General features: G+C 42.0%; 1 protein-coding gene across 1 annotated transcript; it reads left to right on the top strand.

The window, feature by feature from the left end:
* The first annotated feature begins 4,555 nt into the window (after positions 1–4,555).
* TUSC2 (tumor suppressor 2, mitochondrial calcium regulator) lies at positions 4,556–19,073 on the top strand. Its single transcript, XM_086938842.1, has 3 exons — positions 4,556–4,818; positions 5,529–5,649; positions 13,162–19,073. Exons 1-3 carry the CDS (start codon positions 4,655–4,657, stop codon positions 13,225–13,227), a joined length of 351 nt encoding a protein of 116 aa, XP_086794968.1. The 5' UTR covers positions 4,556–4,654; the 3' UTR covers positions 13,228–19,073.
* Positions 19,074–21,411: the final 2,338 nt, after the last annotated feature.

Here is a 21,411-nt window from a genome sequence, read left to right as displayed (position 1 = left end):
TGCCAAAGATATTCAACACCTTATTGGTCCTACTTCATAAATGCAGCGTTGAATGTTACTTTGGAAGTTCTGTGCAACGTGAAGCCTGAAATGTTAGAACCTCCTTAAACTGAAGAGACATTACAATTTGGAAAACTCACATTGAAAAAGAAAAAATGTAACAACCTTAACACTGAACAAAAGAAAACTGTGAATTGTGCCTATTAGATGTTTGGTATTTTAATTATTGTTTTACATAAGACTAACCTAAGTCAGAGAAGAAAGTTACAGAATAATAGGGATGACATTTTAGAAGAAAATGAAGTAGGGGTAAGGATTGTCTGTTATGGAACTGCACTACTAAGAAGAAAAGGAAAAAAAGACTTAACAAGTTTTAAAGAAGCTCATTTGCTAAATTCTACAGCAAGCTATTTAATTACAGACTCAGGATGAGTTGCATCAGAAATAAGTGTAAATGTATCATGGGTGTGGTTTTCATAATAACAGTTATAATGATCACAATAGTACAAAATTTACCTGACACCTGATTCAGTGCCACCAAGTGCCAATATCGCTAATGCACGCAACCACAATATTAGGGATATTTCAGTTCAGTTAATAACTTTATTACGGCCACTCAGGCCATAAAAGTACATTATTACAATCATAAAACCACAAAAGATAAAAGAAAAATGAGATAACGACAGACAATACAATCATATATCTACATTTGTTACAGTATAAAAATATTGGCTAGCCATTATCCTAAAATCGGGTAAAATACAAGTGTACAATTCATTTAAAATTATTAATAGAAAGAATTGATGGATGGAGCAAATGTCCCCATTGTGTAAGTTTCCATAGATTTGTTAGAAAAAGGGCACAATTATAGTTATCCTCACAATTACTTCAGAAAGCCCCTGCGCTAATGCCACATACCGTTCAGGAAGCACGAAACAGCAAAAACAATGGGGGATGTGTATCGTGTTTTAATATCCTATAGGCCTGAAGACAGTGCCTAAACCCTAGGTTTCTGCATATTGGGACTAACCATCTTTTGCGAGGTACAGAATATGCAGGACAGATGAAAAAAACTTGAATTTCAGACTCTGCCTTATATTTGCACGCCGGACATTCTTCCTTCTTCTCTTTGTCCCATTTACTAGTGAACGTCATAAGTGAAAGTATCCCCAATCTAAATTGGACATAGAGTTTCCTGGCCAGAGGAGGATGGATCACATCCAAAAACTCTTATTTTCTATATTCGGCCTTTATTTGTAGAAAATCTAGTGTCAACCGGCCACCGGTGGACCTTTCTTGGAGGATTGTCAAATTATGGTGCCTATACAGCCGCACAAGGTCTACCCTAGTTATTAGTGGGCACGATAGTTCAGGTGTTTTCAAAAGGTCCTGCCTTCCTATCTTATTACTCAAGTCCCTTATGTGGTTGAGCCACAGGATTTTCTTGTTAGTTAAACAGTGTATGATCTCTCTAAGTTCGGCTCTGTAGCAGGCCAGCTCTGGTGTTGCCCAAAGCCTACGCCAGAATGTAATAGGCCTTAGGGCGATCTCCTCATCAATGGGTAGCAAGCCCGAATCCAAATGCAGGGGGACTAAGGGGGTACTACAAGGAAGGCCCACTACTCATCTCATGAAATTGTGTTCTATTTTCATGAGATTAGAGGGCCTGCAGTGTCCCCACAATTCAGCCCCATAAAAGGTAGCCCCCCTGGCCTGAGCTTTGTATATTTGAATAACATGGGCATATTTCTTGAATGTGACAGTTCTATGTATTTTCAACCCCCCCCCCCCCCCCCCTCCCACTGTCTGTGTTAACTTCAGGCTTGCCTTGGCCAGTTGGGTAGCCCACTCAAGATGGTCTGTTAGTGTAAAGCCCAGATACTCAAAGGTCCTCACTCTCTCCATGGGTGTGCCATCTAAGGATGGATTTGGGCAGGTGGTTTTTGGGGGATTGAAGATCATTAATTTGGTCTTAGTTAGATTGATCTCCAAGCCCCTCAATTTACAGAAATCAGCAAAACCATCCAGGGTGTGTTGTATGCCCATTGCTGTTTTGGACAACAGCAAAGTGTCATCCACGAACATCAACGCAGGCACCCTCCCTGAGACTAGCCTTGGTGCATCGCTATCGTTGACACCAATTAGGTGCTCGATGAGCCCGTTAATGTAAAGGCAGAATAGAGTAGGGGCAAGGACATACCCCTGGCGAACTCCCTTTTTGACAGTGAAGCGTGCAGAGAGTTCCGCATGTTTTCCACACCTTACTTGGGCATAGGTCCCCGTATGTAGCCCACTAGCACATCCAAGAGGTAAGGTGGGATCCCAAGGTCGCACAGTACTTTCCATAGTTTTTCCCTGGGAACTAAGTCGAAGGCAGACTTCAGGTCGACGAAAATGAGATAGAGGCTGCCATCCTCTAAACTCACTGTCTTCCAGTAAAGCACCTGAAGTCTAAATATCTGGTTGACGGTTGATGTGCTCGACCTGAAGCCTGCCTGATAGGGACTTAGTATCCCCATCTCCTCTATCCTGCCCTGTATTCTATCCAAGAGACCCGTCCCATAAGTTTCTGGGAAGTATCTATTAGGCTGATAGGCCTGTAGTTTGAGGGAAGGAGAGAGCAACCTTTTTTGTGAATGGGAACTATCTCTGTCCCACGCCAGGTGTCCTGGGGATCCATGCCCTTTAAGATGGCATTGAAGAGGGCACACAGATACGGAGCTCAAATTTTCGGTTCCATCTGAAAGAGATCCCCAGGTAGCTTATCTAGACCAGGTGCTTTATTGGGTTGCAATTTATCAATAGCACATTCTACTTCACCCAAGGTTATCTCCTAAGCACCTTCCAATCGATGCTCATGGAAGGGCTTCGTGGAGGCAACAAAAGTACCCACTTCGATGCAACCATCATATAATGCCCCAAAGTGTGCTTCCCAAACTGCAGATGCTATATTAGATTCTAGGGCCGGTCGCCGTCCCCTTCCCCCCGAACTTACTATTGCCCAAAATGTTTTCAAATCTTTATCATTCAGGGCAATCCTAGGGTCTTCCCACTTCTCTGCTTCCCAGTTTTTCTTTTCTGTTTTAGTAGTCAACTCATACTTTGCCCTACACTGCTTGGTTGCTGACCTGTCTTTTGCCTTCACTGCTTTTAGCAGGTCCAGTTTGGCTTTGCGGCAACTTGCATTGAACCAGGGGTGCTTAGAATCATAGGGCTAGGTGTAGGTAAATTGGATTTACCGATTCTAAAATACTGAATTTTACAGATTCGGTAAATCCTATGTAGGTAAAAAATCGGTAAAAAATACCGAATCAGTAAGATTCGTTATTTACCGAATCGGTATTTACCGATTCGGTATTTACCATTGATTCCTATGGGCCTGGAGGCCCATAGGAATGAATGTCAACTACCGAATCGGTAATTACCGATTCGGTAAAATTGGGAAAAAGTCAAGGGTGGCAGGGTGTCACTTTGACACGCTGTTGCACCCCTGATTAGTGTTGGTGTGCACATGTGGCATACATACATGCCCTAAGGGCATGTATGCCTGTCACATGGCAAAGGTGTAAATGCACATTTATGCATTTACATAGGACTTTCTTATTTACCACCAACTAATAGTTGGTGGTAAATAACGAATTCTTAAAGCCCAGAAGCACTCTTTTAAGTGCTTCCTACATCTCATTTACCGATTCGGTAAATTTCGAATCGGTAAATGTTGATTCAGTAAATACTGAATCGGTAAATACCGATTCGGTAAATACCGAATCAACATTTACCGATTCGGAATTTACCGAATCGGTAAAAAAGCCTCCTACATAGGAAAAGGCTTTTACCGGTCGGCCGTTACCGACCGGTAAAAGCCTACCTACATCTGGCCCATGGTTTGCCCTTGGCATATACCTACATGTACAGGTATATGTACCTAATGGGTACATATACCTGTAATAACGATTACTCCAAGTGAAATTCAGGTATTAGTTATATATTTAGTGCAAGCAGGTACAAGGATCAGGTCATCATACATTCAGGTCCAACAGCTAACTGACTACATGCAATTCTAGAATACATCAACACAGTCTAACCTCATGGAACACTTACCAGATGATATACTACAGAACACCTGTGATTCCCAAGGAGGAAATGATGTAGATATGCCACATCTCCCTTCTTTACAATAAAACAACTAATGATTAAAGAATATGTTATAATTTATATGACAAGAATAAACATTACCATACAGCATATTAAAACAACCAGAAAACCTAAATTAAGCAAAAGACACAAAATTGAATACATAGCATAACCCTATCTCCTCTTCTTAAAAAAAAAAATTCATACATAACTCCTTAATTTAGCAGGAACCTTTGTAATCCCTCCCACACAGGTACTATGAATATTTTGTACATTTCCTTGTGAATTAACAGCATCTAAGGAACTCATATGCCACAATACCCTATTCAACATGGCTACCCTCCACAGGCCTTCAAAGTCCTTTTTCGCTTTCGTTGCCGACTTGAAATCTGCGAGGAACTCGCCATTGTCACGTGATAGTAACACAGTGCCGGATGTGACGCAATTGTTCGTGCCGGATTGTCGGCAGCGGCGCCGCAGATGAGAGTGACAGCATTCCCGGGATGCTCTTACGTTGACCATGGGCGCTAGTGGCTCTAAGGCCCGGGGCATGTGGCCCTTTTCCTCCGGCTCTGCGTCCTCCAGTGGTGGCGAGACGGGCACTGCTGCCAGTGCGGGGGGTGGCACCGAGCACAGCTTGGCACGAGTGCGCAAAGCGACGCCCTTCGTCTTCACTCGCAGGAGGTGACTGAGGGAGATGATTGAGTGGACATGGGAGGGGGTAATAGGGTAAGGGGAGCGGCGTGAGGCATGCAAGGCAATGAGGGCATAGGGCTGTCAAAGAGCATGGGCATTATCCATTGGGCAGATCAAGAGACACAGCATATGTGATAAGGACGTGGCTGCCTGATACAGCAGTCATGTAGCATTGCCACTGCAGGGTCGAGAGGAGGACATAGCATCGTTTAAGGAAACATTATTTGAAGTGTGAGGGAGGAGTACTTCTAGCGATGGGCACAGACTCGGAGCTTTTTCTAGGATGGGAGTTTGGTCCAGGTTTTGATGTATGGCTCTCTGGTGACATGGATTGGCCTTAGGTTATCCCGAAATTTTCAAACGAGGGGGCGGCAGCGCAGTTGTGGAACCAATAATACGTAGTTCTGTGAGTTAAGTTCTGTAAGGAGGCGTGCGTGGAAGCATGAGGGCACGTATTTGATTACAATATGGGCACACGTAGCAAATCTGTAGTAGAAGGTGCCGTACAAAAAAGCAAGTTATATTTTTATGTGTTGTGGCTAATGGCGAAGCTGTGGAGAGAAGATGGTCAGGGACAGATGGGAAGACGAGTCTGAACTAGAGAGGTAGAACAGGAGGCCAGTAGCTGGCGGTGATGTGTAAATCACTGTTTTTTGCCCCCAAAGCTGATACTTGTTCCTCTGCAAACCTTTCCACAGTTCCCTGTATTATGATGAGGATGGTGACCTGGCACATGAGTTTTATGAAGAAACAATAGTCACCAAAAATGGGAGGAAGCGAGCTAAGCTTAAAAGAATTCAGAAGAACCTGATCCCGCAGGTAACAATTTCTGTGTGTGTAGCGCCATCTGGATCATAGGATTGAAACGCCCCTCCCCTTTCCCTCCATCCTTCTCTTACTTCTTGGTATCTTTAGATTGGGAGCCCACTGTCATTGATATTTCTTTGCTGCATCTTGGGTAGGAAACACGGCCTGACCCTCTAATTACTTTAGATGGCCTGAATACTTACTGCAGTAATTGGTATCTTCCTTTAAGTACTACGTTACTTTGATTGTAAATAGTTGTTCGTCTCCTACTCCGTATTTGTCTCACACCGAGCCTTAGGACTGCATGTCAATTTTGAATAATAAACAAACATTTGTTTAAAGTAATTCATAGTATACATACATAGTTAAGTGATAGATCTCAGCAATCATCCTTGGATCTTATTGGGGGGGTTGAGTTCATCCCACATTTCACCTCAGTTTATTTATGCGCATACTACAAATTAGTATGGGGCACACCCACAGCCCAAAAGGCCTCCTAGAGGATCGGACAGGCCTCAGTGCAGTCAAATACACTGAAAAAGTGTGTATTCTGCCATTACATTTTGGAGAATGCTAATTTTGAATAGCCAGCTGAACCACCATCTTGAACAGGGCACTAAGGTCGTTTGGAGCTTCCCAAGATACCCAATAGTTGCACTGTGGAAGAAGGTGCTGCATATCTGACACAGCAGTGTTGTTTAACCCTATGTAAAACATTAACAAAGGGGGACCAGGGGCAAGCCCCAAAAATTGAACTGTAAATCACAAGTTGTGCTGTTCCTAACAGGAGGAAGGAAGAAGGGTTGACGACCCAAGCAGGAAAGGGAATAGCTGCTATAAGGAGCAAGGGCTCTCTCACACCCCGTTGGGTGTCAAGCTTCATCATAGGGCAACTCCTTGTTGGGCCAGCGCTGCAATGCCCAACGAGCCCTGCAGAGAGGCTATTTGCCGTAGATCTTTTCCCTGTGGTCTTAGCCAATGATGAAGTGGGTGTGTGTGGGAAATGTGGTGTATGTACGAGAGTGAGTAGAGTGTTTGGTGGATAAATTTAAAAATAGCTATGGAAACTAGCTGAACTAACTTTAATTAGCGGGTTCCATGTCATGATTAAAACCTGTAATACTTGCGTTAAGAGATTTTAATGGTCTTAGCAAGTGTTATGAGTAAGGATACTTGTCAACCTGTTTCATGCCCTGTGTCATAAAGATTGTGGCATTTCTTCAGGACCTAAATACCCTACTTGCTACTCATGGAGGGGTGATCTGTATATATGTGTGGAAATATAATAACCATGCCCTCACTAAAATACACTAACTGCAACAAGGTTCCTCCTAAGTAGGCACTACGGTTGCAGGGGGAAGGGGCCAGAAGCTCCGGAGTCAGAGGACGCTCTCTGGCATCACAACCTACACATTTGTCATTGTCGCACTGCACAACTAACCTAACCTCCGTGGACACTTGACAAGACCATTAAAATCACTTTATGCAAGCATTACAGGTTTTAATCATGACATGTAACCCGCTAATTAAAGTTAATACAGCTAGTTCCTATAGTTTAATTTTTTTTCCACCAATCTCTAGTCATTCTTGTACATACACCACATTTCCCACACACACCCACTTCATCAATGGCTAAGACCACAGGGAAAAGATCTCCGGCAAAGAGCCCCTCTGCGGAGCACATTGGGCATTGCAGCACTGACCCAACAAGGAGCTGCCTTATGATGACGCTTGACACCCCCGGTGTGTGTGAGGGCCCTTGCTCCTTTTAGGAGCTATTCCCCTTCCCACCCGGTCGTCAATCCTTTTTCCTTCCTTCTGTTAGGAACAGCACACCTCGTGTTTTAGTTTACCCTGTGTCCCATTGGTTTAAAGGAATAAAACATAATATTTACATCTTGGCCCTTGCCTCCATTGTCCCTTGTCATCGACATATCTAAGTCTTTGCCCAAACAATTCAAATTTATTCCTGGTGCCTGAGTAACGTATAATTAATTAACTTACTATACCTTTAAATTATTGATGTCCCCATTGATGAACTGATATACTATATCTTTAAATTAGTAGTGTCCCTGCACCCCATAATGCTCCGATGTATTGTACCATTGAGTGATTGATGTGCATGCTTGCTATAATGCTCTTACACCCGGTAGTGTTGAATGCATAGCGTTACAGCACCACCTAATGTCTGACTTGTTTTCCCCCTGGATGACTATGCCCTGCTAAAAGACTTGGCCAAGGAATGGGATGCTTCAGAAAACTACTTATCCTCTATAAAAAGTCACTTTTCCCATTTGTTGCCATGTAGTGAGATGACAAATCATACTAGTGTTCACATTATATCAGAACTCTGAAAATGACCTCTGATGTCATGGTTTGAATTAAAACAAGTCTCTGATTATGCAACACTTCTGATCATGCCAGACTCTGAACACACCATGGTTCAAGTTATGTAAAATTTTTGAAGGCAGGCTCTGTTTAGGCCAGCTACGTCATCCAAATAGGGCTCTGAATATTGTAACATTTTAGCTGTGCTGGAGTTCCAATTGTAGTACAGTTAGTACAGTTCATGCTAAATCATTGTTCTAATTGTGCCATTCTTCTATTTCTTACTTTAGTTTCTGAGGAATAGTTTTATGAATTTCTTTGGCTAATTTACGTAAAAGAATTCACCTAATTTTAAAGAGTGTTACTACAAATAACCCAGATTATATTTGAGGTCCTGTGCCTAAATTGCAAACTGAGGTCAATGATAAAAAAACTCACTTCGACCTGCGCCACATGGCCACTTTGTGCAGTTCTTGGGCAAGTCACTTAATTTTGCTTTGCCTTAATTCCCTTGTTTTCTGTAATTGTGAGCATATTCTAAGTGCTAGATCAGTGGCTACTTTATTCAGTATTAATCAGTTTGCTTTACCTGTAAACCGAATACCTCTTTACTTGTCTATACGTAATTTAGGGCAGGCAAAATTATTAACAACAAAACAAACCATAATGTTCTAACACTTTTTTGGCTCCAAGGACCAACCACAAGGAGATATATAGCGTATGCACAATAAGGCAGTGCAGTTTAACATACATACCGATTTATGTCCAGTTTATCCATAAGGAGCATGCTTTTGCTATGTCAACTATTTTGTCACTCGAACAAAGACGTAAGACAGATTACAATATATTAAATACTTATGTAATTTGGCCTTCCTGCTCAGCTGCATAGGAGTAAGGAGGGACATGGTGGCAGCTCAGTGCGTTTGTGGCCAGTCAGCAAATAAATCCCCCCAATTGTCACAAGTCTGTTTAGAAATAAAATATAGAAACAATGATGGATTTTGGGTGCTTGTAAGTGGCCAACGAGAGTGGTAGGTGACACTGGGCACAATTAAACAGAAGACCAGATATTACTGCAATAGGCCCCTCGGACACCAAACACAGTTTGTAGATGGTGTAGCAGACATGGAACAACTACTGGATTCACAGTTTCATGGCAGAAATTTGCAAACTTTAACTCTGGATCAGTCTGATCAGGTGTTTTTCTTAAAGCGCAATATTTTCAGAATCGTGGTGTAGCAGCCATGGAACAACTACTGGATTCACAGTTTCATGGCAGAAATTTGCAAACTTTAACTCTGGATCAGTCTGATCAGGTGTTTTTCTTAAAGCACAATATTTCCAGAATTCTAAAGCCTAGAAAGATCGCATGTATGGTTCCAAATTCATTGAGATCACTCCAGCAATAGGACAGTATTGCGAGACTAGGAATGAAGAGGAAACCCCTTGTGTTCTTCTTGGGCTGGACAATGTGGCAGTGGGGACACCTTCAACGCCTGGGAATGGAATGCGCAAGTCCGTATGATGACGACTCACCAGATTTTCTCTCTGATGCAGATATAAAGGCCGCCGTTCTTACTAGACTCACAGCTGATGGAAACTGTCCTGTAGACCCCCACTCTCTTGCAAAGCAAACATCTTATTTTCATGTCCCCTCCAATGTCTGGATTGCTCTACATCAACACTTCTCAGTGACCTCTACGCAGGCTTCAAACTGTTAGCCTGCTCTTGTCCTCCTGTTCATTGGCAAGCTCTGCGCAACAGCCAGATTAAAAGCAAATACTATAATGTTTAGAGGATCTTCACAGGCTTTCTTGCCTGGCTTTCACCAAGGAGACTGCACTCTAGTGCCAGTTGTTGGAGAAGATGTGTAGTCCTCCTGGAGTGTCGTTTGTCATAGAATCTCTGGCAAAGGAAAAAGTTGAGGGGAGGTACAGATTGAAACTGTATATGGGTTGGCTCATACAATTCACACTTTTGACTAGAGGTCCGCTTATCTTGTGGTGGAGCTGCCAACCATTAGAGCTGGTATGGACAGTCTCTTGCATTTCAGCAGTCTGGTCGGAATATGTCTATGGATTCACTGAGACGCAGACCAGGTTTTGACCAATCACATGGAAGCCAATCTTATTATGTTTCTTGATTATATGCAAATAAATGCAGAAGCAAGAAGGCAGGATTGATGATTATTTGTTTTCAAAATAGTATGTGCAAAAAAAATAGCAATGTGAAAAAAGATTGTTAAACTGATGCGAGACTTTAAATACTGTTTCACTAAGACATCATGTAATAAAATATTTTGATGTATGCAGATTTCTTGACTTCTGAAGCATCCCTTTCTTTTCATACCCCTGTTCTGGTCTCCAAGCGTGACCTCTCTCATGGAAACTAAATGGACTTTATCTAGCAGTACACATTAGATTCCTTTCTCTGAAGCAGTTAAAAAGGCCTCTGTCCTCACTAAACTCACAGCTGCTGGCAAGTGTTAGGTGCCCTATGGCTCAGAGAAGGCAATTGCTATCCTCCGCACTTGAATCCAAGACAGCATTTTTATGTTCTGGTGAGCATCAATAGAATCGCACTTATTATCCCTCACCCCCGCACTTCTCCTCCGTGAACTCACCAGTGTTTGAGTCCACAGGGGGCAAAGCATAGGCGGCCAGAATTTGAAAAGGAAGACTAGGATGACAACGCTGTCCGCACAATTTGAAGACTTTTGTCGCTACACAAAGCTTTGAAGGATTCAGTATTGTCTTGCTCATTTCCTAAATCATTATCCCCTCAACAAGCTTCCAGGTAGAAAGATTGTAAATATTCTAGAATACATTAAATCCACAGGTTCCTTTCTTAACAGTAATTTACTGCTTTAATACGTTTAACTATATGTTTTCTACCAAAGTGTATATGAATGAGAAAAAATAAATAGCAACATTTTAAGATACTTTGTAAATGTGAAGGAATGTGAAATTGGAAGCTAAAAATAACGTTTGTATCCTCCTATTGATTGATGGAAGCAGTGCAAGTGCATCAGACATAATGTAGTATGGATGCTCAGTGCCTTCAATTGAATTTAGAAAAGGTCCAGCCTTCCCATTAAAATGTAGATTAAAAAACGTATTTGTAAATTAAATAAAATAGTTCATTATTTGTCTACATGTTTGATAAATGCTTGTTTCTGTAATTGTGTATTATTTTGCAGTTCAAACCATAATAAAATGCTTAGGCCAGGATCCCTGACTTCTGGTAATGATTCTATGGGGGTCCCTAGCTTCCAATAATGAGTCACTGGGGGGTGTCCTCGGGTTCCAATAATGATTAAGTGGGTGTCCACAGAAGTCGGGATAGGAACCACTACTCTAAATTGATACTATAATTCCCTTTCCTTCACTGCCAACACAGGATGATTTCACTTCCAAGAGAAAGTTCAGAGTTTCAAGGGATAGCCTCCAGTCCACGCTTTGAGTGATAAAGAATAAGGCATTAGTGAGAGATGCTTTAATCCCTCTGAAGTAGTTCTGAGGAGCTCACCTCATTCGGACACTCTGCAACATGCACTCCTAAAGCAGAGGACAAACAACCATGATCTTCTGTGTCGGGTTCTGGCTCTAATCCCAGCAGACATGGTCTTGTTTGCTTATAGATACATTCCGCGCAGTCCATTTTCTCTCTGGAGCATGCATGAGTAAAGTGGAACAGGCTTAGACTGTCACCATTTTAAGAGGAAAGCTCTATCTAAAGCATATGCAACAGTTCAAGAAAGGAGAATGTGTTTGGTTTCCTCCATGATGCGCACCATTTTAATATCGCCATAAAAATATGCTTATGCATTCAGATTCCCATGCGATGCTAATGTTGTCCTTCCCGATACAGATCCACCGCACACCCTTATTTTCACAATGGACTGTACAGGAACAGATTTACTGACCCTGTACTTCCGTTCAAACGGAGGGGAAGGGTTGGTGGTTCAGAAGGTGCAGAGCAGGTTCTGCCTTTAAGCTTGCATGTAACACTTCTTTTGAGGTGAAAAGGGTTCAACATTATGTAAATATAAATTTGCAAACAGTTACTTTTCTACCTCTGAATTTACCTGTGATGCAGTGTTGTCCCATATAAAGCACTGCAGTGGTAAAAGTTGGCCTGCTTCTGTGTATGGGGAGATAATTCCACTAGTTAGTTAAGACGTAGATGGGTGTAGGTCAGAAGAGTTTGCAGTCTGCTATTATGATATAAAGCCCAGGCTGCCCATGCACCTAAAGTAAAAATCACCTTTTCTATATATTGAACTCATAAGAAACATACATTCCCCGATTCTAGGGGCAAACGTACTATTATTTTATGCACCGCAACGTAGCAAGGGAACTTGTGCTATGTTGCATGAAAGGGAGAGGACAGAAATTCTCCATAATTGCAAAGGCCTGAACCATTTCTGCTCTCTTGCCGCCTTGTGCTTGCACAGTGTGTGCTGCCTAACGCCAACGCAGGCAACCGTAGTGCAAGGGTGCCGGCTTTATGGGCAGGATTGTTGTGCAGGAAAGGATATCTTCCTGCTTAAAAACAATCCGAAGAGGCATTTTTTCTTTCCATGCAAAATGCATCACACATAGAAAGCGGAACTAACGAAAAGAATAAAGGGCCAGATGTATCAAAGGGTTTTACCCATTCTGTGTCTATGGGAAAAAGTGTTCATACATATGGCCCAAAGATTTTTCTCCTCGTTTAACCATCCAGTCTCTGGGAGGCATATTGGTTTGATGCAGTCCCAGGCTTACATACTTATGTAAATGTGGAATTGCGCCAAATCCATGGGTTGATTCACAGGAACACCCATACTCCATCCCTGGAATGCCTACCTGCTTGAAATGCAACGTAACATAACAGAAGTTGCCGGGTTGATTTACATTTCTTTACAAAGCCATGCAAGGTGGGACAAATAGCCACTTGCATGACTTTGGTAATCTTACTGCAGCCTTTGTGTTGGACAACGAAAAGGCTTACTAAATCTGGGCGTAGGTATCCATTGTAGATTGGGCCTTTTATATGATTGGTTTGCATTGTAGAACATTCTTTGTTCCAGCAGATACATGTCAGTTTATGAAAACGAGCATGACCGTTTCAAGCATAGTTCAAATAATGCGATTATGTTGTATTCTAGGTTTGTCTTCTGTGTCAGTTTTACATCACTTTGTCTCCTTTCAGGGAATGGTGAAGTTGGATCATCCGCGGATCCACGTTGATTTCCCAGTTGTCATCTGTGAAGTGTGACTCAGGAAATCCCCACCCACAACATGGAGCTGGGTCATATTCCCTTCCACTCTCGTGTTGCCGTCCCTCTCCGAACCGGGATCTGCATGGCAGTGTGTTATCAATGGGAACAATGTTTCAAAATGGAAACTAAGACTCTGAGACTGCCTCACGATGGCTTAGTGATTCAGTGGTTCAGGCAACGGGCAGAGGACTACTTGGAATCGTCAACCCATCTGCAGCAAGATTTTTCAAGACCCTGTGTGCGGAGTGATGAACCCTGTAACTTAAAAAGTAGGGGGGGCTTTTGTGAGAACAAGCATTTAACTCTCCCAAGGAAGTGGGAAGGGCTCCCTGTTACATGAAGAAAACCCCTCTTGATAGGACAATGATTTCCCAACCCTTTCTATTCCTTACGGTACCAGCTCTCCTACCTAACAAGCTGTGAGTCCTGATTCTAGGAATGCAGAAACTTACTTTTAGGTCTGGTGGAAAGGCCCTGCATTATTAGTAATGGGAGATGGCAGAATGGCCAGGAGTAGAGGGTAGTTATAGGAGTCCATGAGGGAAGATGTTTGGTCACAAGAGGTAAGAGCCGACATGACTGGCAATTCCATATGTTATCTGCAACAAGTGTTGTCAGAATGAACCCAGACGTCATAGATTTTCCAGTCCCCTTGTATGAAAACTGTGAAACATTGTGTAATCCTGTCAGAATGGAGTGATGGCCAGTTGACCACTTTGTTCTCCTCCAGCTACTCTGTATACTGTAGCTGAATGTAAGGTACATCTTTCATGGTGTAGAGTGACTTACATATGCTTAGGATTCCAAGAACTGACAGATGCCCCCGATGAAGGGATTGATGGGAGGGGAAAATGAAGTCCACAGATAAAACTGGTGATGGTCAGCTGAGGGTTTGGTCAGGTCACGCTTGTCCACCCAGGGGCAGGGAGTTGATCAGTCTGGTTGTGTGTGACACATGTGAGGGGCTGAAGAGTGATGGTCTGAAAAGAGTGATTGGTTGTAGTTTTTCACCGAAATCATGGCTTGTTTCGGGGTTATTGCTGCTCGGATGTGTGTATTTCTACAAAGAGTGCCTGCCTGTGCAGATAACCATGACCCAGTTGCTATGCAAGAGTGAGTGCCCAGTGTGTTTTGAAGGGCACAATCCTTCAAGTCTCTACTGAAAGAGAATTTATGTTCAATGCAATTCAGGGTTGCAACTTTTGTAGGTTGTGGGGTGCAACTGTTTCCTCATCTTCTCTCCAAAGCCTATTGCCAGATCTATGAGGGTTAGTAGGAGATGTTCTTCAACTCCTCCTGGTCCTTGGTGGAAACACCAAGGGTTCATCTGAGAGCTTATTTCTTTACATCTGCAGCTTGACACTTGGCTTTGGGAGTATAACAATGGGTCATTCTACTTTAGAAGTACTCCTGGTTAATGGGGACGAGTATCTTGGAGCCACAGAGTCCTTTGAAAGTCATACCGTAATCCGTGCCAGATATGACCTAAATACAGAGGGTGGGGGCTCCTCCCAGCATCTACCAACAATGTCCTGCTCTAGAGCAGTCCTATATCATAAGTGGAATCTCACAAATTGGATAGCCCAGTCTGCAGCTTCATGACTACACATCGGATTATAACTCCTACTTAACATTGTCTTTGATGAAGGGACCTTGTAGGTTCTGATGCATTGCTCCAAATATGGACATCATGCTGACGTAACACCGAGTTGGTGTTACAGTTGAAAATTACTTCAGATTCCAATTCATTATCTTATTGATGCCTTATCACATTAGTAGTTTGTCATGGCCTACTTCACTTTGCACTTTTGTGTACATGTGTTCTAGTCCAAGCTCATTTAATACAATTTATTGTAACACAAAATTACAATTTCTGCTGCTTTTCACTCGCTTACATTTTAAGGGAGTTCTGTGACAGGCTTGGACTCTACTCTTAACAGCTTCTACATATCCTTGGGCTGGACAGATCATCTTGAACCAGAATGCTTTTACTTACTCTTTACTTGTAGCACACAGTTAAGTGTTTGTGGAATCGTCCTTCCAAGGCCCATTAGTCTTCAACCATATTAACTGTAGAAGACAGTTTAACATGCATGTGTATTTTAGTACCCTTTGCTGGTTTTATTCCATTGTACTTGTTTTGCTGCTTCTATATGTTTTGTAGTGCTGTTTTCCACCGCTAGTTTTTCATGACCCTATATTGTAATGTTTCTTGAATAGTTTTTTTCTTTTATGTGTTGACCTGCTTGTTTCATTGCCTCTGTTCTCTCTCTGTTGACGCTTTGTTTTCTGTGCATGCTGCTGTGTTTTCCAATTTTTCTCTAATTATGGGTCGGATTTCTTTTCGGTTGGTGTTGTCTAAGGCTTTTGTCCAATTTTTTTTCTCCTGTTCCTCTTCAAGTGCTCTAGTCTGCTTCATCTTACAATTCTTTGATCTTGTGTAAATCTTTTTGCTAGTTCTGGTTGCTCTTTTGTGGTACCACACCATATCCTGGTTTAACTTTCCTTTCTTTAGTGTTTTTTACTTACACTTTGTTTCTTTTGCCTGTTTACTTCACTTTCCATTCCCTAAGTTGCTTGTATTCCTTATTTCCTTCTATTTTTGCCTCTGTGTTCTCATTTTATCTTGTTCCTGCTTCTACTGGTTTTCTGGATTGATTTTTCACTCTGAGTGGTATTCCTGAAACATGGCTCTAACTAATGTCTTCCAGGTTCTACTGCTCATTCCTTTTCTGATAGGCAAGCTCTAGCAAAAGACCTTCAAATGCTACCTGAATAATTTTGCCAACCTCCCCCATTTATACCTAGCATACCGATACAGTAGATGGTTATTTCTGCGGTCATTAAATTCTGGTTTTGTGCTAAAATTGAGGCCTTTTCCTCTTGACTGACTTCTTTGGAAAGGCACATTTATATAATGTGTTCAGTAGTATTAGGTAAGAAAACACCTCTGTTAATCGATGTGTAGTTGAGAGCATTATTTTTCCTTTTTGGTAATTTTCCTATTTCTTTGATGCTGGAATTCATTTTGGTGAAATACAAAGGATTATGTATCAGAGCTTTGTTTGTTTGGTATTGCTCCAAATGCTGAACATATGTTTTTCTGCCTTCTTTGCAAAGGTGTCTCAGATCGCCCTGATTGCAGCAGTTGCTGCCGATTGCAAATTTGGAGCTCATCACTTCTCCCACTAGTTAAAACATGTATTTTATTTATTTTCTTTCCAGCGATGGATGGGGTTTTGCTTTAATGAGTGAAATGCTAGACTTGTAGTCCTGCCTTTGTAAAGGCATCCTCGCTATTTTTCAACCTCATCTGCGTCGGAGTCTCATTGTGACAATGTGCTGGTTTTCATCTTAATGTGAAAATAGTGCCTTTAGACTGAATAAGGACCAGGTCCATCCCATTGGAAGAGTAGATAAATGTGTTCATAATCTTTGTATTTCTCGTAGTACAGTGTGATTATTCTGGAAGGACACACTACACATCGGGGTTGTGCGCATAGTTGGGGGACAGGGATACTGAAAATTCCAGACTACATTTTGTAGCCAACTTTTTCTGATTTTACTAGAATATATCCGATGTAGTTAAGCTTAGTCCTTCTTAAGGCCATTTCCTGCTCCTGTGTGTCCCTGGTTGTCATATCCTGAAGAAGGAAATGGTGAATGAGAAGGCTGCACCCTCCCACGATCAGCTTTAGGGGTTGGGACAGATGGTTGTCAGACATGCTGAGCAGTGGTGAAGATAAGAGGAGCTATCGGGAACTTAGCTCAGGGAGTTTGGTGTGTGTCGGAGAAAGGTAGCGGCATGGCTTCCTACTGGTACCTACGTTTTCTCCACCGGTTAGCCTAATTAGGCTCTCAAATTAGAAGTTTACTGCTGTCCTCCTGCCACTCCTTTAAAAAATAAAAAAAAATAGCGTCAGTACGATATGCACCTTACCTAGCATACCATAATTAAAAAAAATTACTCTTGATTTGAGATTTCATGAACTGCACAACTTCCCAAACATGTAGTATAGTTTTGAGTGTTCATTTAGATCCTTCTTAAAGATGTGCAATCTGTGGTGTATGAGGTAGACTACTATGAAGAGAAGACAATTTTGACAGCTTGTGGGAGGAACCACGACATAAAGTGGCTTTAGGTTGTTGTTATAAAGTGGTCTGTGAAAATGCTTGTTACACTGTTTCTGTTGGCATTATAAAACTGGTGTTCTGGGAGGGTGTAAAATGATGGAATTTGTAGTTCCTTCTATGAAGCACCAGACTTTCTGTTTACCAATTTGTCTTGTCACTAATTCACGCTCCTCTCCAGAAATAATGCATTTAACATTGAAGCCAAGTCATGTTTTTTTACAATACCTAAGAAGGCAACCCTGTTTAAAATAAGCTGTGTGGGTGTGCGTTATTACTCTCCCAGAGGGAAGCAAGTGTAAGCCTTTGAGCAATTTTTATTGACCAAGATAAATTACCCATGAAGTCTCGTACAAGCGAAAAAATACATTTAATAAACATTAAATGTAATTTTTGGTCCCCTCACATAACATGTTAGTCTGTCTAGTAACCTGTTAGACATGTTAACAGATAGCATGGCTTTGGAGGAGCACAGACTAGTTGAAAAGAAACTACTCAAAGTGCACCCTTCATGCTTGCATGTCATGTTGCACCATGGGCTGGGCAGAGCTATTCAAATCTCCAGCTAACCACCATTTTCCATGTTTTTCTTTATTTTGCCCTTATATAACGTTTTTCAAAAGTGTGCTGAATCTTTAAATTAGTTTTTTTCTCATCGCCCCAAACACTTTCTACATGATTTGCGAGCTAAAATGAATGGTGTCTTGATTTACAGAATTCTTAACAGTATTTATATTGGCTGGTGAAATTCTCTTGATTTTCCGTTTACCCTGTGTCTGTTGGACTTAACGGATGACTCTTATGCCTAGTATTCATATCCTGATTAAATGCTTTATTATGTCTAGCTAAATGCTCCTTTAAATATGCGTTACTTTTCAGTTTTTAGAGCCTGATTTCTGCGTTCAATATCCGTTTCTCTTTTCACAGTTAAGACCGCATTGGTTTTCTCTTTCTTTTTTTGGCATCTAGTTTATCCAGGTATCACGAACGAGGTAGTTACAAGGAGTGTTTGTATGTGCGCTTGCGTTTTTTGTGTTATGAGAATTAAATAATCTAGTCCCAGATGTGTGGGGTTGTATGAAAGGACGTAGTTGGGATTATATGTGTGACATCTGGTGTGGCCGCTCTTAAACCCTCTGTGATCATTACCTTTTGCAGTTGGGCTCTTTTTTCTTCATTTCTTGTTTCATGTGAAGGTAATCAGACCCTCCACATCCCCTCCCATATGTAGATTGAAAGTAGTATTTGAACAGCACACTGCAATCACCCCATCTCCTAACATCTAGCCAAGCATCTGTTTCATTGAGGCAGTACTATTGCTAACAAAGCCTTTGCTTCCACAATGCTACCCGCTCTACAGTTTTCTTTGTACCTGAAAATTTACACATGTTGCTGCAATCTTTTTAATTTTGTCCTGTTCAGACGACCTGAATTCAACAGGTTGGGACTCCCAGGGCAGTATGTAATGTGAATTCTGTGTGAATAACATTTGTGTCCAACTTCCGTGCAAATGCTGATCCAACATGTAATTTTTTCTATTCTGCGTTTTGTGCAGCGGTTGTGCAATCTCGGAGTTTGACTCCCTCCAAGCACTGGTTTTCGGACCCTATAGAATACAAATAGGAGAGAACACATATATGTTAATATTTAAGAATGGACCTTCCTTGTTTTTCCGCGTTTATTTAATTTCTCAAATAAATGATTGATTGTAGATCATGTGTATGACTTGACTTTGCTCTGACAAATTACCAGCACTTCTTGAAGTAGAATGCCTTAAGTGATATTACTGTGTTCTTCACGGCTGTTGAAGACCTTTCTAGAGGGAGTAGATTTGGGTTCGGGTGGGTTTCATAGGGAAGCAAGAAGTAATCTAACTGTAAAGCAGTGAAGCTGAACAGTTAAAGAGTTACATGGTAGGGCTGAGATAGGGAATAGGAGAGTTAGAGGTCATGTGCCAAGCAGTGACCTGCAGGAGATGGGGACGTGAGTAGAGGTATACCCTTCAGCACCTCACAGGTCTGCTATGGAGCACATTGTGCTATAGATTTTTGATTGGGGTTAGGTAGTGGAAATGGGCTGTTCCTTGTGGCTATGATTTACGATGGTTTTTATTGTAGTGTCGCTGCTACCATGCCACCTTACCTCCCATTAACATCTGTTTGGCCCTCCAGGTTATAATATCAGCAAGACCGATTCAGCATTCCATTTGTACAAAAATAAGGTGATGAATGAAAATGTTTCAATCAATCAGAACTAGTTGTAATTACTCTGGACCTATTCTTCGTTTATATTTTTTTCTTGTTTGCAATTGTCTTTGCCATGCAAAGCAGTACTCGTCCTGCCGCCAAAAAGAGCGGTTTAGCACAAAACGTTTCTCGAGTACAACTCCTCTAAACAAGAAAACAATCAACCCCAGGCTTATTTGACCATGGAAGGCTCTTCTGTGGGAATCAGCTTGTGTGCCTATTGTATTGTAATTGCATTTGTATAGCGCTTACTACCCCTGACGAGGCGTCAAAGTGCTTTTCCGCAAGTAGCACGCTACTCCAGGACCCATAGAGGATTAGTGTTAAATTAGTATAGTGAAACATGCAAGTAAATTTAAAGTGGTGGATAGGTTAGTCGGTTATTTGGATTGAGAAGGGTTGGGGAGGAGTAAAAAAAAAAAAGGGAAAAAGGTTTGCATTTATATAGCGTTTGTAACCCTGATGAGGTGTTGAAACGCTTTGTTGGCGAGTAGCAGGCTACTCTGGAACCCATAAAGGATTAGGGGTGAATTAGTATAGTGGAATATGGAATTAGAGAAGTGAACATGTTGGTCTGCTATTTTGATTGAAAAGGCTAGTGGAGGGATGGAAGAGTGAAGGATTTCTTTTTTTAGGTCATAGCAGTAGGATGAGGCTTTTGGATGAGTAAAAGTTTTTTTGGGAGGGGAAGAGTTTAGTCCCTTCGCTGCGGGGTTTATTCCCCTGCCGTGCTGGGGGGGAGGGGGGCGCTCACAGCGCCCGCATGCTCATGACAAGCTGAGCTCGTCATGAGCTACGGCGCTCCTGTGCTCATGACGAGCTCAGCTTGTCACAGGTGCATTGGCTCCCGTGGAACGCTCAGCACAGCAGGGGAATTCTCCCCGCACCTGAGCGTTCCACGGGCCATGACTAGCTGAGCTCGTCATGAGCACCGGAGCGCCGTGGCTCATGACGAGCTCAGCTCGTCATGAGCACCGAAAAGGTTAGAAAGGTTTGTTTAGGGGGATCGGTATAGTAAAAGAGGTGTCGGATGATGCACGGAGGGGTAGAGTAGGAGAGAGTCAAGAAAGGGTTATTTTGGGGAACATAGTAGTGGTATGGGGTTTGGGATAAATGAGAGAGTGGGTGTAGAGGATATAATCGATGTATAGGGTGAGAGATAGGGTTGTGCATTGGAAAGAGTAGTAGAAAGAAGTTTGAGATGAGTCAGAAAGTTGGGCTAGAAGGTATATTGAGAGAAGTATAGGCTGAGAAATAGTGTAATGCATTGGAAATGCTAAATTAGAAGAAAGTGATAAATATATAGATCCATAAGTACATTGAAAGTATATAGATGCATAAATATGGAGCTAGCAAATGTATTTAGTATGGCAGTCTTCTGAACACATCCCTGCTCCACGAGAACAATAAGAACTTAAGAGAGACCTGGAGTGGGCAGGAGTGTGAGCAACGTTAGATGGCGCTCCCAGAACTCTGCCGACCAGGAACAGAAGGGGTAGAAACTACTTACCTCCTGCAGTCAAGAATCAAATCGGTTTTAAAGACTAGAGCAGAACTAAAAATTGCCAGTGGTGCGATAAACTTGTTGGAAAATCTGATCATTTGGGCCTCTAAGAGGATTGGTGGCAGTGTAGAGTCCCCCTCCATATCATTCAAAGGATTTCAGGTGGATTTTCTACATGTTGTCTGGCTGCATATGCCTTCATTTCCAATTACAAACTTGTCTAACAACAACGTCATGATGGATAAATTGTAAGTGGCAAACCAGCCAATAATTCAAGAAAATTACAACTAAACACCTAC

Source organism: Lissotriton vulgaris, chromosome 9 (genome assembly GCF_964263255.1).
Source record: "Lissotriton vulgaris chromosome 9, aLisVul1.2, whole genome shotgun sequence".
NCBI classification, from domain to species: Eukaryota; Metazoa; Chordata; class Amphibia; order Caudata; family Salamandridae; genus Lissotriton; species Lissotriton vulgaris.
The sequence above is the reverse complement of the archived record's forward strand: the minus strand, read 5'-3'. Positions and strand labels throughout refer to the sequence as shown.

Coding starts and splice junctions, on each gene's coding strand:
- TUSC2 (XM_086938842.1), top strand. CDS start 4,655: ATGGGCGCTAGTGGCTCTAAGGCCCGGGGCATGTGGCCCTTTTCCTCC. Junction 4,819..5,528: donor TTCGTCTTCACTCGCAGGAG/GTGACTGAGGGA, acceptor ACCTTTCCACAG/TTCCCTGTATTATGATGAGG. Junction 5,650..13,161: donor AGAAGAACCTGATCCCGCAG/GTAACAATTTCT, acceptor GTCTCCTTTCAG/GGAATGGTGAAGTTGGATCA.